Genomic DNA, 15,511 nt, shown 5'->3' with positions numbered 1-15,511 from the left:
TTAGCTTAAAAAAAAAACATTAAGACAGCCCTTCCAATGAGCCACCCTGTGGCCACCTCCCTGCCCAGAGTTAAAAGACCCGGCTGGATGCAACAGAGTTCTGATATGTACATTGCTGGTGGATTTCCTCCCTCCCTCCCTACCCCCTTGCCCTCTTTTTGGTAATGGTAATGATGAATGGTGAATAAGGAGAATTAGCAGCTCATAGGATTTAGGATCCCAGTTCTGGTAAATAGGCTTTGGTCAATTTTAGTGCCCTGTTAAAGAGACCCAATTCCTGCCACCCAGAAACCTACACTATGCAACAGATGTCCATGGCTCTGGGGAGGCACAACACCAGCTATGTCCTCTAACATGGCATCTTTTGAGCTCTGGGGAGGCCTAGAGTCTCTGCTCTTGCTTTTCCTTGGTAACAATATGACTCTTGGTTTTTTAACGCATGCAGGTTGGAGGCGAGCACTCTCGACATGGCTAGCTACGGATGGGGTGCTGTCTTCACAGCTTCCGCACAAACTGGAGCAAAAGAGCATATTCCATTTTAGGCTGCTAATCTCTAAACTTACTTATAAACAGGAGTACATTCTGCTGCAAATGCCGTAACCCCCATTGTGTTTTCTTTTTTTACAATCAAGTTGTGTATAAATTTTATGAAATAAGTAAATAAATAAATAAAAGCCCTTACTTTTCATCCTGTTTGCACATTTCTAGGGAATTTCCTGTGGACAATTAACATGGCAGCCTGTGTGAAGGAACTGCTCTTTCATCTCCTAGCTGAATTGCTTCGCAAAATTCATGGCCTAGAGCAGAAGAAGAACCCAGCAGGGTTGTCCTCCTCCATTGCGCTTCAGCTCAACCCTTGCCTGGCCATGCTGATGGCTCTCCAGTCAGAACTGCACAGGCTGTACGATGAAGAAACCCAAAACTGGGCATCTGGAAATGCTTGTGGTGGGTCTGGGGTTGGAGGAGCTGACCAGGGGAGATTTTCCACTTATTTTCATGCTCTGATGGAGGTCTGCCTGGCCGTAGCAGAAGTAACCTTGCCGATCAACATGAGCATCACAGCCAATGTGATGTCATCGACCAGTGGCCCAAATCTAAGCGATTCTTCCTCCTCCTCTTCATCGTCTCCTGGGCAGACCCCGCAGAGCCCAAGCCTCCTGTCAAAGAGGAAAAAGGTTAAAATGAAGCGAGAGAAGACAACATCTTCAGGGAAGCGAACTTCATCCCGAGCTGCCGAAACGGACACTGCTCTGTTGAGCATTGGTGGGAGCAAGCCAGAGGACATGTTGTGGTTCCATCGGGCGCTCACCTTGCTAATAATCCTTAGGCATCTAACAAAGAAGGATCCCCAGGGGCTGGGTGTGACAAACGATGCTGTGGCCGATGCTTGCCAGGCCTTGGTTGGGACAACTGCTCACAGCCGATTACTGGTGATTTCGGGGATCCCCACCCACTTGGAGGAAGGTACTGTGCGGAGCGCCATCCGCAAGGCCTGCAATGCCCACGGTGGTGTCTTCAAAGATGAGATCTACATTCCAGTTCAGGAGGAGGAGCCTAAGAAAACCAAGGACAAAGCGGAGGGAGGGGAATGTAAGACCGAGATGGACAAGCCTGTGGTCTCCAGCAGCGTGGACAGCTTGGACATCAGCAGCTCCAGCAGCGTCACGCCTGCCATGAGCATCAGTGCCTCTGCTTCCACCAGCCAAGCCTCTCTTTGTAGCTCCCAGGGGATCTCACGGACCATTAGCGATATCTCTGTAGACCAGTTTCAAGCTGGGCTGGAGATGGTCATTCCGCCTGGGTTGCTGGAGCCACATGTGGTTTCCAGCCAGGAGAGTTTAGACCTTTCACTCTGCAGCACTGGGAGTCTGGGCAGCCTGGGGAGTCTCGGGGAGCAGCTCGACAATGTGGAAACTGCATCGGTGTCAGATGTCGGATCTATGTACACTGTTACATCTCTGGACAGCCAGCCGGTCCCCTCGAGGCCCATCAAGGGCTTTGCAGTTGTGGAGGTAATTGTTTTCTGCAGAAGAGGGTGTAGCGGTAGGGGAGCCAACCCTTTAGGGTAGCCTTACTAGCCCTGGGGGACCTGCCCTGTTCCTCTTTCTCAGCTTCCACCACCCTCTTATGTGTCACCTAGGGCAAGGGGGCAGGATTCCCACTTTTTTAAAGGTGGTCTCCATGAGAGTGAGGAAACAGCCAGCTGAATTCCATATATATTGGTGTTATCACCAGGTTTCGCCCTGTCACTGCAAGATAGATCTTGGCAGGAAGGAAGTGTCTCCTCTGCTTATACATGATGGGGGGCCTGGGTATTCTTAACATGACGGACAAGGGATAGCATAATTGCACCACAGCAGGTTGATCTGGATAGAACAGGCTGATTGTACAATTAGTTGTAACTTTGGTACCTCTTAGTGTGGAGAGCTGACAGGTATGTGCTTGAGGCAGCTTGAATTAAAAGATTGTTGGTAAATCTGTTTGCTTCCTATGATGAACCTGATTCCTGCGCTCTGCAGTTGTCAAGATTGTTCCATGCAGCAGGGAGGGAAAGGAAACATATATCCATTTCTCTTGAGTCACAATAAGCTGCATAGCATTTGGAGGCTTTGCATGTATATCAGACAAGACAGCAAAGAGACTCTAGGATTCCTTAAAGATTAATTTGTTGTACTATGAAAAAGCTGAGGATGGAAGAGCCTGCAGTTCATGAGTGTATCTGTTGAACTCAGCTTCTGCCTTACGAAAGAAGCTCAGGCTATAATGAATTAGCCTGTAAGGTGCCACAGACCTCTTTGCTGTGTTTTCATGCAGCCATCTAACATGATGTGAGGAGGGGCCATAGCCAGACTTTGGTTCATCTCAGTGGCTCCTAGGCCTGGCTAAAAAGTAGTAATAGTGGCTCTCCTGGCTTGTAAGATGAGGTATATTTCAATGCAAAAGATATTACTATATTGGTACCCAGCCATCTTAAAATGGACTGTGGTGTTGCAGCAGTTTAATTTCATTTGCATAGTATTCTTATTATTTATTATTAACAAATTTCTTACTAGCACTTCACCATAAAGTCAAAGTGCAGATTACAGCACTGTAAAAATACAACATGAAATTAGATTAAAACAATTTGTGGTTGGGTGAGTCCTAAAATATATAATAGGTTTTTCATCTTGTTTTTTAGAATTTGGGATTTAGAGGAGGCAGAGCGGATTGATTATGTCAGAAGTGAGTGGGAAAGGGTAGGGGAGAATGTAAAGCAGGTCAAGAATTCAAAAGAAGCATTAGCCATTGATTGAAAAGAACTCATTTACCTTCATAAATTTACCTTCATACATTTACCTGGATGTGTGTGTTCGTTGAAAATAGATACGATCCCGGGCCAAGATAGAAAAGATCCGAGCCAGCTTATTTAACAGCAGCGATTTGATTGGCTTGTCGAGTCTGGATGGAGAGGATGAGCTCATGGAAATGTCGACGGAGGAGATTTTAACTGTCTCAACTGTGAATCAGAGTTTGTTTGATACACAAGGGAGCCCTGCACTTGAAGACTATTTCAATGACAAGACCATCAAAGGTGTGTGTTCAGTTATGTTTTGAAAGCACTTTGCACTCATGCTGTATGTGCCTTATGCGTGGTTTGAGAAACAGACCTTCATTTCATTTCGTTGGGGTTTGTGCAAGAGAAAATGCCAAGGGGGTTTGCTGCCATTGTGAGCTGAGCCACGTTCACGGCACTGCCGGAGTTCAGTTATCCAGACCGTTAGACTACAAGTCCTCTCTTCCCTAACCTTGCCTATGCTGGCCAAGATGATGGGAATTGAAGTCCAATGCCACAGCCTTTCGCAAGAGATACAAGAAGCACACGTTTTCTGGCAGCGATTAACGAATTGAACACCCATTAAATAGTCAATTAAATAATTGTTCATTCTGTTGAGAAAATTACAATAGACAGCCTGGCCTCTGCACAGACATGTGAAAAACCGACACCAGAGTAACTTGAGTCCTTAATGCAGTGGGTCTTTCCACAAGTTTCCATGAGTTTGGTCTTCTACTGGCTTTGTCCCATGGTTGTTCTTAATATTTTGACTTCCTTCAGGTGACAAACTTGTGCCAGGTGCCCGCGAAGTCCTCACGGAAATATTTAAAAGCTGCCTCCATTCTGAGCAAATGCTGAGCCTGACACCTGCAAAGCCGACCAAAGTGGCAGAGATTTTCCTCAGCAAAGAGCAGATTAACGCCCAGACACCAGGAAACCTGCTGCACACCTTCTTCACCAATGTCCGCCCCCCAAAGAAAGTTCTTGAGGATCAGCTCACCCAGGTTGGCATTGCTCTACTCTGTGCTAAAGATAGTGGCAGTCGTGCTCTGCGACTAGGGGAAATGTTTGTTTTATGTTTCCTTGTATGAACCCTTTTCCTCCTGATCTCAGGAGCCCACTTGTGGGGGCTTCTTTTTGGCAAATGTGCTCAGCCTTGCCTTAAAAGTTGCAGCCCTCACCATTCTTTCCTTCTGTGCTTTGAAGATCCTGCGAAAATACGGGGCTCCCAAGCCAAAGTTTGACAAGAGCAAGTACAACAAGGCTGGCAAAGAGCAGCACCCGGTGAAAGTTGTGAGCACCAAGCGGCCCATCACAAAGCCCCCTGCCAAGGAGAAGGCAGTGCTCAACAGTGTCAGGTGAGATTATTTGACCACTCTGGCTCCGTTCCCAATGCTTTTCACGCGGCTGCCCTTTGAAGCGCCTCTCGGTTTGGCACTTCAGCCCCCAACTGGAAATGCAGGAAGTGACTTAAGGGGAAACGGGCGCGGGGGGATGCACTAAAAGTCACGCACGGTGTGAAAGCCATCCACTGAGTCAAAGCCTCTTTCTGGATTTGGTCCGACACTCCTTGCAGTGGGCATCCGGTTCATCTCTTTTTGTAAACTGCTTTGAGGGCTTTTGTTTACAATTTGGTGAATGCTGAAGGTGCACGTCTTTATCCTGGCCTTTGACCCCTGAGGTGTGTGCTTTCAGGACCCACCCTATCCCTGTGACCATTTCCCCTGTTTTTAATTCTGAATCTTAAATTGTCATAACCCTCCCTGGGACCTGCTGGTGACCGGCGAGTAATAAATTTGATTATGATGATACAGTGGTACCTCTGTTTACGAATGGAATCCCTTCCAAAATGTTCGAAAACCGAGGTGTGGCTTCCCATTGGTTGCAAGAGCTTCTTGCACTCAGTGGAAGCTGCATCACACGTTTGGGTTCAGGAAAACATTCAAAAACATTCAAAAGCATTTACTTCAGGTTTTGGGCATTCGAGAACCGAAACGTACGACAACGGAGGCATTCGGGAACCAAGGTACCACTGTACTTTAATAACAACAACAATAATAATTCATTATTCTGGGTATTTTCTGGGACTTAAAAAATGTTATGAATTATCTCTGTGTTCTATATACAACTGCTTTGCACAAGTACAGTGCAAACACACTATCTGACACACTATTCCTCACATTAGCAGGACAGCTCTGAGTGAGAAGAAGCCGACTGTGAAGCCCAAATCCCCAGAGAAAAGCAAGCCTGAGGAAAAGGACCCTGACAAGTCACCCACAAAGAAACAGGAGGGTAGCTGCCCACTTTCTCTTTTAGGCCTCTGCAGAAACACTCTGCCCAGTTGCTTCACTAGGCGAGATAAGTGAAAAATACTTTCCAGGCAACACATTTGCAGCATCTAAAGTCCCCCTTTGTGCAAAAGATGGAAATTTCAGCCAGCACTGGCTTACATTCTGGGTACTATAAGCAGGGGCAGAGGAAGGGGTGGGGGGTGGGGGGTACGGGCCGCCCCAGGTGTCACCAAACGGTCTGCCCACTGCCTCCACCCCCACTGAAGGGCGGCTGAGTGGGAGGAGGCAGGCAGACTCTGGAGGCCCCACAGTGCACCCTGCCCTTATGGATGGCTCTCCCCGCCGCTGGGCACACCGCCCCAAGCACCCGAGCGGCTTCCTCCGCGGCTGACTGTAAGCTCATCTGGATTCATACGCGTTCATTCAGAACAGAGTTCCTCCAGCACCACTGTATATTTGCCACACGTGAATGTACTTAGGAAGCATGTAACGTCCCAGTCCTTAACTCGGATGGCTTTACAACAAGCCCTCTTGAGAGGCTTCACAGCCATTCCCCATTTTCCAGGGTGAGAGCAAGTGGCTTGCTGAAGGTCAAGCCAAGGAATTGGTGGCTGAGCCATGAGTTGGCATCTGTTTGCTAGCCCTGTCATAGAGGGGCCAGAATGCTCCAGTGCTGAGAACTTTAGGAGCAGGGTTTTACAGAAGTTGTGCCTGTGCTTATTTCACAACCCATAAATGTTTGTTTGTTTTTTATTTAAATATTTATAAGTACATTATCACAAAACAGTAATGATTGCAAATTATCAGAAAAGGAGGAGTAAATGTACTCAGGAATCAAATGTTAGTTTGATCATAGGCAAGGTACCTTTAACCAGTATAAACCTTCCCTTTGGACGTCTTGTTAGGAGTATTAAATAATAATAATAGAAAAATAGCTAGGAGAGGCTGTTGCAGTTGTGTGACCTGGGTCCAAGAATCTTGAAAAGTCACACCTATTTTCTACCACACAAGATTGCCTCAATGCCCTAATATGGTCAGAAAAGGTCCTGCTTTTGAGTGTTCTCACCACCAGTTTGAGTGGCCCCCTCGGTATAAAACTATCTAATAAGCCATGTCACTTGCAGTTTCCTTGGAGAGCCTTTGCAGCATAGCATGTCCTGCTATATTTCTTTTCAACATCTGGACTAGATTTATTCCTTCGGCTTTGGTGCGGCCCTTATGCTTTACTGCCTTGAAATTATTTCATGGCATATTTTTAAAATCACACACAAATGCCATTTGAGAGCTTGTGTTACAAGCTAGAATAGAAGGAGAGATGTTTTAACTTGAATAACTAGATACTGAGGGGGGAAATGATATGTTAGGGCAGTGGGGAGTCTACACCCCCCCCCACTGAATCCTTTCTTTCGCTTTCACACCCATTTCAGTTCCTGAAGAGAAGTACCTGACACTAGATGGATTTCACAGATTTGTCATTGACCGGGCAAAACAGGACATCCGTAGCGTGTGGCGAGCCATTTTGTCATGTGGTTATGACCTTCATTTTGAAAGGTAAAGAATTGGCTTTCTTCACCACCCCCCCCCCCAAAGTTTCTTTTGCAAAAGAGGAGCTGAATGCCACTTAGCTCACATCTGCCCCATCAGGAGGTTAATTTTGGCAAGTGGCTGGCTGAAAACATTTGTTACGATGCAAGTGCTCACCAACTGTGCAGGTTTCAGTCTGCCCCTCTTCCTCCAGGTGTGCCTGCATCGATGCCAGACATGCCCAGAAAGCTTCCCGCAAGTGGTCCTTGGAAATGGACGTCGCCCTGGTTCAATACATCAACCGTCTCTGCCGCCATCTGGCAATTACACCAGCTCGACTCCACCCACACGAAGTGTACTTGGACCCTGCTGACGCTGCTGACCCGCGCGTTGCCTGCCTGCTGAGTATGTGTGAAGTTCTGAGCTGTGGGACCTTCTTCCTCCCAGATACTGGGTTTCTGGACCAGTTTTGGGGGCAGGTGTGCTGAGGAGCTCATGGCCCGGCTGGGAATGCGTTTATCCTTTGTCTCATCCCCTTCCTCTCATTTCCTGACATCTCTCTTCAATTGCAGACGTCCCTATTGAAAGCCTCCGCCTGCGCTTTGCTCTACTCCAGTCCCTCAACACCACTTTGGAGACGTTCTTTCTACCGCTAGTGGAGCTCCGGCAAACAGAAATGTACACCAACAGCATTGCAGCACTTCTCCAAGAGGCCAAAGGTCAGGGCTTCGCATGGACTAGGTGGCCGGGTGATCCTTATAATAATAATCCTATTACTAATGCAGGAAACTAAAATCATGTCACTCCACGAAGACGGATTTGAAGAAGTCATTCACATATCAAACTTTTCAGAAGCTGCTTTAGTTATTCCATTCTTTCCTGTCAGTTCTGCTACTTTTTCATCACAAAGTTTTGGTGCTTCAGAGAAGTCATGTTTAATTTTATTTTGAGATTTGATCTTAGAAGCTTTTGACTGTTTTCTCTGTTTTCGGTGCCTTTGTTAGGTTGCTGTGAAATCTTAACGTGAGTCAGTCAGAGCCTCTCTAGTCTTCAAAATACATATCCAGGGCTCCTTTCTTTAACATTTAAATGAGTACTGCTTGTTTTTGTTCTGTTTCCTTTTGGTTAAGGTGGTTTTATTTCATTACTCTGCTGGAACAGAAGCTAAGGAACTAAACTGCCATCTTGGTCAGTGCCTGCTTCTCTCAAGGCTGTCTGTTAACAAAGAACTGTTGTCTGTTGTGCCTTTTCCTTTAGGATTCATCTTTTATGATACAAAAGTGGCTGTAATGAACAGAGTGCTAAATGCCACTGTGCAAAGGACGGCGGATCATGCAGCCCCCGAGATCACCCTGGACCCGCTTGAAATTGTTGGAGGTACGGTAGCCCTTCTTTGTTTATATCTGTAGAAATAAGCAGAGGAGGGGGTAGGAAGCAAGCAAGCGTGCCTTTGGAGCAGATGGAATTCAAATTTCTGCCCACACCAAGCTCCTTTCTTTTCCTCTCCCTGCTTTCTCACAGGAGAAATTCGTTCTTCAGAGAACTCCTATTTCTGCCAGGCCGCTCGGCAGCTGGCGTGCGTGCCATCCTCACAACTCTGTGTGAAATTGGCCAGCGGGGGAGACCCAACTTATGCCTTCAACATTCGCTTCACAGGCGAGGAGGTCCATGGCACAAGTAAGCAGCTTCTACATTTCATCATGGGCTGCCAAAAATTTTACTTGAGCAACTATTTTCAGAAGTAACAAGCCACCAGCATTTAAGTAAGCTTGTTGTTGTTGTTGTTTGGTCAAACTCATGTTCGTAGCTTTGAGAACACTGTCCAACCATCTCGTCCTCTGTTGTCCCCTTCTCCTTGTGCCCTCCATCTTTCCCAACATCAGGGTCTTTTCCAAGGATTCTTCTCTTCTCATGAGGTGGCCAAAGTATTGCAGCCTCAGCTTCAGGATCTGACCTTCCAGTGAGCACTCAGGGCTGATTTCCTTCAGAATGGATAGTTTTGATCATCTTGCAGTCCATGGGACTCTCAAGAGTCTCCTCCAGCACCATAGTTCAAAAGCATCAATTCTTCGGCGATCAGCCTTCTTTATGGTCCAGCTTTCACTTCCATACATCACTACTGGGAAAACCATAGCTTTATCTATACGGACCTTTGTCGGCAAGGTGATGTCTCTGCTTCTTAACATGCTGTCTAGGTTTGTCATTGCTTTTCTCCCAAGAAGCAGGCGTCTTTTAATTTTGTGACTGCTGTCACCATCTGCAGTGATCATGGAACCCAAGAAAGAAAAATCTCTCACTGCCTCCATTTCTTCCCCTTCTATTTGCCAGGAGGTGATGGGACCAGTGGCCATGGCCTTAGTTTTTTTGATGTTGAGCTTCAGACCATATTTTGCGTTCTCCTCTTTCACCCTCATTAAAAGGTTCTTTAATTCCTCCTCATTTTCTGCCATCAAGGTTGTGTCATCTGCATATCTGAGGTTGTTGATATTTCTTCCGGCAATCTTAATTCCAGTTTGGGATTCATCCAGTCCAGCCTTTCGCATGATGAATTCTGCATATAAGTTAAATAAGCAGGGAGACAATATGCAGCTTTGTCGTACTCCTTTCCCAGTTTTGAACCAATCAGTTGTTCCATATCCAGTTCTAAGTGTAGCTTCTTGTCCCACATAGAGATTTCTCAGGAGACAGATGAGGTGATCAGGCACTCCCATTTCTTTAAGAACTTGCCATAGTTTGCTATGGTCGACACAATCAAAGGCTTTTGCATAGTCAATGAAGCAGAAGTAGATGTTTTTCTGGAACTCTCTAGCTTTCTCCATAATCCAGCGCATGTTTGCAATTTGGTCTCTGGTTCCTCTGCCTCTTCGAAATCCAGCTTGCACTTCTGGGAGTTCTCAGTCCACATACTGCCTAAGCCTGCCTTGTAGAATTTTGAGCATAATCTTGCTAGCGTGTGAAATGAGCACAATTGCGCGGTAGTTGGAGCATTCTTTGGGATTGGGATGTAGACTGATCTTTTCCAATCCTCTGGCCACTGCTCAGTTTTCCAAACTTGCTGGCATATTGAGTGTAGCACCTTAACAGCATCATCTTTTAAAATTTTAAATAGTTCAGCTGGAATACCATCACTTCCACTGGCCTTGTTATTAGCAGTGCTTTATAAGGCCCATTTGACTTCACTCTCCAGGATATCTGGTTCAAGGTCAGCAACCACACTACCTGGGGTGTACGAGACCTCCATATGTTTCTAGTATAATTCCTCTGTGTATTCTTGCCACCTCTTCTTGATGTCTTCTGCTTCTGTTAGGTCCTTACCACTTTTGTCCTTTATTATGGCAATCTTTGTACGAAATGTTCCTTTCATATCTCCAATTTTCTTGAACAGATCTCTGGTTTTCCCCATTCTATTGTTTTCCTCTATTTCTTTGCATTGCTCGTTTAAGAAGGCCCTCGTCTCTCCTTGCTATTTTTCGGAAATCTGCATTCAATTTTTTTGTATCTTTCACTATCTCCCTCACATTTTGCTTGCCTTCTCTCCTCCGCTATTTGTAAGGCCTCGTTGGCTAAGTAAGCTAGTAGGGAATATTTAATATGAAAATTTATCTGGATCTTTTTCAGCAAGAAGGCATCAGGGTATATCTCTTGCCTCAAGTACAACCCACTCAGGAAAACGGTGCCTTACTCCCCCTTTTAGATCCGTCTCCATAAATATCTGAGAAGACACCTTAAAAAGATGCCATTGATGGTTCTTGACCCCAGTCCACCTTATACATATAACTAAAGTGCATTGGAGGGGATATAGCAAAAGAGAGATCTGATGGTGCAGGCCTTGCAAATGTGCACACATTTTGGGAAGAGGCAATGAAAGAAAGAAATTTCTGAAGTATGAGTTGGCACCAGTGCCTCTATACCCCAAACTGTGTCTTCTATCACTTTTTGATGGGTCAAATACAGACCTAACATGTAAACCATAGTAGCTGTCCATTCGATCATATCACAGGGCTGGAAGGAGGTTTTTTCTTTAAATACTTGGTTCAATAAATTAATGTTTGTTTCATTTCTGAGAAACTGACTCATAAATTAAGGGTTGCTGGGGGTGCAGCTAAACCTATGGATTTTGCCTTCATTTGGCAGCCTTTGGGAAACTGATTTGCATTCATGAAATTTGCTTTGTGTTATCTCTGCATCAGTTTGTTGTTGTTGTTGCAACATCTAATTTATTGTGTAGTCTCTTGAGAATGAACTTTATTTTGTAAGGTGATAGCTGTGGACCTTGTTTTTAAAATTTTGTACAGGGTTTTTTTCTCTCTAACAAATGGATGTTGGCTCCAACAGCACAAGTTGAGTGGGCTGGTTAAGAGGACTCCTTTCTGGGGGGCTGCTACCCCATACACCATGACTGGTTGTGGCTGCACAGCTCTCAAAGCTTCATCTTCCTTCCTTCCTTCCAGGTGGTTCTTTCCGTCACTTCTTGTGGCAGGTCTGCAAGGAGCTCCAGAGTTCACTGCTCTCCCTCCTCTTGCTCTGCCCCAGCTCAGCAGTCAATAAGAACAAGGTATGCTAAGCCAGTGCAGAAGAATGGGGAGCTGCCTACCGCCACCCTTGTGAAGCTACAGCTGATTTGCGCTCTTGCTGCTGCTGCTGGCCACAGGCAGGCACCATACGTTTTGTTGTGATACAGCCAGGGCCGGCCCACTCATGAGGCAAGGTGAGGCGACCACCTCATGCAGCAGGATCACAGGGGCAGCAATTCCGGACTCCAGGGAATGCATTGCTTCTCCTGTCGCTGCAGTGGCACCAATGGCTGCAGCACACTTCTTGGAGGCTGGATCTTCCACCTCTGTGGAAGGCCCACCCCCTCCTTGCCCTGCCTCTGCAGCGGTCTCTCAGTGAATAGGAGGCACTGTTGGTCTCCTTCCATGCCTAAGGAGGAAATGGCATGAACTGCCCTCTGGGGTCTCCTGGGGTCTCCACCTGCTCAGCATGATTCAGAGTGGGCCCCTTCCCACCCCCTGCCCCCATGATAGCGTTGGATTCCTATTTCAACTGTTGGATAAAGTTGGTTTAGCCCCCACCCCCACCCCCGGTTTCCAGTGTGGCTCTTCACTCACCCCTTCTTCCCTGATGTTGGAAGCCTCCATTTTGTGGTTTGTCTCTGATGACAAAACGTCTTGGGCCAGCCCTGGATAGGACATCATTGAAACCCTTCCCTTTTTAGTGGAGAAGAGGAATACAGTGGAACCTCGGTTTTCGAGCGTCTCGGAAGCTGAACGCTTCGGCTTTCGAGCGCTGAAAACCTGGAAGTAATTGCTTCCGTTTTCGGACACACCTCGGAAGTCGAACGGCTTCCAAGGTGTGTTTCTCCATTTTCTCAATGGATTCCACAGACCATCCATTGAGCCTCGGTTGTTGAACATTTCGGAAATCCACTGGTCTTCCAAAACGGATTACGTTCAACAACCGAGGTACCACTGTACTTTAATGAATAAATACTATTCCTGGGCAGATTCTGCCTTCCTGGCTAATGCTGTTCTCCACCACCAGGGCAAATACATCCTGACACCCAGCCCCATCAGCTATGGGGAGGAGCAGCTGCTGCATTTCTTCGGGCAACTGTTGGGCATTGCCATCCGGGCAGACGTCCCCTTGCCCCTGGATCTCTTGCCCTCCTTCTGGAAGACTTTGGTTGGAGAAACACTAGATCCAGATGTTGACCTCCAGGAGGCTGACATACTGACCTACAACTACATCAAGAAATTTGAAAATGTAAGTGGTGCTTCCTCCCCTTCCCCTGCTCTTTAGTCACCTGTAGAAGCTGCTGGATGGCAGACTATAAAAAGGGAGTCCTGATTGTTTCAGCCAAGATCTGTTTTGGATTGATTGTGGGTCTCTTTTCATCACTCTGTGTACTTTGGTGGCATCCTGGGGAAATCCAGTGGGGCTGAGTGTGGGTCAGACTGCAGGTTGAGAATCAGGAGGGCCAAGCAGCCTGGAGATGTTGTGCTTTGCAGTGCATCAAAAAGTGAGGCTAGAAATTTTCAACATTCTTTTATGATTGGTTTTCCCCAACAAAAGCCTCTGTGCATCTACAGCCCCTCTTGTGTTAACCACCCTTTTAAATAATCCACAGATTTACAGTGTGAATCTCAAGGCCTCTAAGTGCTCAGATCAGAAAGTGCATGCACCTAAGTGATAGACATGCCCCATTTCTCTGCTGGTTTGTCTTTAGAGTTTTTAATTTGCGATTTAATATTTTATTGTTTTACAATGCTCAGAGTGCTTTATATAGGCTGAAAGTTGTATAAATAATACATTTCCAAATATATACACAACATGCTTGTCCAGTAGACAGCAAAGAACTCCCAACTGTCAAAGTAGAATCCACCAGGAATGTCTGCAAAAGCCTCTCTGGAATGAATGGAACTTTGGCAAGAGCCCCTGCAATGTTGGTGGGACTTGGGTAAGAGAGGCTTCCAGGGAACTGTGCTGTCAAAAGTTCTGCTCGGTTTTAACCAGCTATTTGTTATGTGCGCACTCCCTGGCTCTCTCAGAAATGCCAAAATCAAGATTGCTGCTCCATTTTGCAGCATTTCCAAAAAGCATCTGTCTCTTGGCTCACAACTTAGGCAGAGTGCTGTGTCTTAAAGAAGCCATTTTTTTTCTTATAACATGTGTCATAGTTCTGACTCAGCAATTGAGGAGCACCTCCTCAATGACATCACAGATAGACACATGCCAAAGTTGTGTCTAGTGTGTCTGAAAGAGAATGAGTGCTCCTGAATGCGACCCAGGTGTCCTTAATGCCTGCCCAAGGCAAGTGGGGCAGGAAGAGATCTGTACAACTTTTACTGGCTACCTCAGTGTTTCTGGAAAGGCCCAGAACAGGTTTAGGAAAAATGGATGGACCTTGTTGTCTGTCCCTTCTGGCTCCAGCACTCTGGAGGTGCCACTCATCATGGCCTTGGCCTCCCCTAGCTAGTTGCTGCCTGATTCTCCTGCCCGCTCCAGAAGTCCTCTTGCCCTTCTTCTCAGCAACTTTTCCAGTCTTCACAATGCCCTAAGCAGTTTTCTCATTTCTGAAAGTCTTCCTTCAGTGAACCAAGGCCAGCTGTCCTCCCACAGTGCCTGGTGGCTGTTGTCCTTCTGCACCTACTCCTGTGTAACATGAACCTACTCCTCCAGTTTAAGTGAATTGGGAGCCCCATCCATTGACACTCCAGCTGCAGATCATATAGGCCAGGGCATTGAGGCATTTGCTTTGCCTGGGAAGGCTGAGCCAAGCCCAGACCCTGTCACGTTCCTCTCTGGTGTTGTCCTAGCTGAACGACGAGTCGGAGCTGGAGGCCCTGTGTGCTGAAATTGCTTCCCAGCACCTTGCGATGGAGAGCCCCGACTGCCCCAACAAACCGAGCTGCAAGTTCACATACCTGACAATGACGGGGGAAGAAGTAGAGCTGTGTACCAGAGGCAGGCACATCCCGGTTGTGTGAGTAGCAGGGGTCTTTGGGACAAAAGGATCCGCGTGGGGGCAGCAGGGGGAGGCTGCATCATGGGAGTGTGGCAAGAGTTTCATTGCAGAGACCTGACTGTCTGCCTCTTTCCCCTCAGGTGGGAGAACAAGGACGTCTATGCAACAGCCATCCGGAACCTGAGGTTACGCGAGCTGCACAATCCAGAGTGTGCGACGGCCGTGAGGGCTGGCCTGGGCTCCATTATCCCTTTGCAGCTTCTGACCATGTTGACTCCCCTGGAGATGGAGCTGAGGACCTGTGGCCTCCCCTACATCAACCTGGAGTTCCTCAAGGTGTGTAGCAGCTTGCCAGGCTGCAGAGTGGAACCTTCCCCAGCTAAAGGTTATGCAGACATTGAAGCTGCATCCAGAGGGTTGGAAGAAACCGGCAGCATGGAGCCATTATTTATTGGATATCGGATCCAGTTTAAAACACATGACTCAAGTCCAACAATACATGCTATGATTCTAGTAGCAGAGGGGGGAAATGAACCAGAATCATCCCAAAAGCTTGGTGGGGGAAAAGATCCATAAGGTTTGGGGTCCTCAGAAACTTCTCCCCCTTGGGTCATAACTGTTCTCCCTCTCTCCCTTTGTCTCTTGTGGTGGCCAGGCACATACCATGTACCAAGTGGGACTGATGGAGACCGACCAGCACATTGAGTTTTTCTGGGGGGCGCTAGAGATGTTCACACAGGAGGAGCTCTGCAAGTTCATCAAATTTGCCTGCAACCAGGAGCGCATCCCTTTCACCTGTCCCTGCAAAGATGGCGGACCAGACACTGCGCATGTCCCTCCGTACCCCATGAAAATTGCACCTCCGGATGGCACTGCAGGTGAATGGGCCACTGGGCTCTGAAAGAGATTTGCTTG

The 15,511-nt window shown here is 47.0% G+C and overlaps 1 protein-coding gene across 9 annotated transcripts in view; it reads left to right on the top strand.

The window, feature by feature from the left end:
- HECTD4 (HECT domain E3 ubiquitin protein ligase 4) overlaps positions 1 to 15,511 on the top strand; it is a 105,752-nt gene that overhangs the window by 86,827 nt on the left and 3,414 nt on the right. For 7 of the 9 annotated variants that reach the window (XM_035120137.3, XM_088671471.1, XM_035120135.3 and 4 more), the window contains exons 61-75: positions 709 to 2,012; positions 3,364 to 3,571; positions 4,094 to 4,317; positions 4,520 to 4,671; positions 5,499 to 5,605; positions 7,032 to 7,155; positions 7,343 to 7,533; positions 7,701 to 7,847; positions 8,386 to 8,505; positions 8,650 to 8,805; positions 11,580 to 11,683; positions 12,673 to 12,894; positions 14,448 to 14,614; positions 14,737 to 14,932; positions 15,252 to 15,474. In XM_035120137.3, coding sequence (XP_034976028.1) covers positions 709 to 2,012; positions 3,364 to 3,571; positions 4,094 to 4,317; positions 4,520 to 4,671; positions 5,499 to 5,605; positions 7,032 to 7,155; positions 7,343 to 7,533; positions 7,701 to 7,847; positions 8,386 to 8,505; positions 8,650 to 8,805; positions 11,580 to 11,683; positions 12,673 to 12,894; positions 14,448 to 14,614; positions 14,737 to 14,932; positions 15,252 to 15,474 — 3,645 coding nt within the window. The remainder of the gene's footprint in view (positions 1 to 708; positions 2,013 to 3,363; positions 3,572 to 4,093; positions 4,318 to 4,519; positions 4,672 to 5,498; positions 5,606 to 7,031; positions 7,156 to 7,342; positions 7,534 to 7,700; positions 7,848 to 8,385; positions 8,506 to 8,649; positions 8,806 to 11,579; positions 11,684 to 12,672; positions 12,895 to 14,447; positions 14,615 to 14,736; positions 14,933 to 15,251; positions 15,475 to 15,511) is intronic. The other 2 variants (XM_060276334.2, XM_060276331.2) reach the window with 1 other exon arrangement.

This window comes from Zootoca vivipara, chromosome 6, assembly GCF_965207765.1.
Source record: "Zootoca vivipara chromosome 6, rZooViv2.hap1.1, whole genome shotgun sequence".
Lineage (NCBI taxonomy): Eukaryota > Metazoa > Chordata > Lepidosauria > Squamata > Lacertidae > Zootoca > Zootoca vivipara.
The sequence above is the reverse complement of the archived record's forward strand: the minus strand, read 5'-3'. Positions and strand labels throughout refer to the sequence as shown.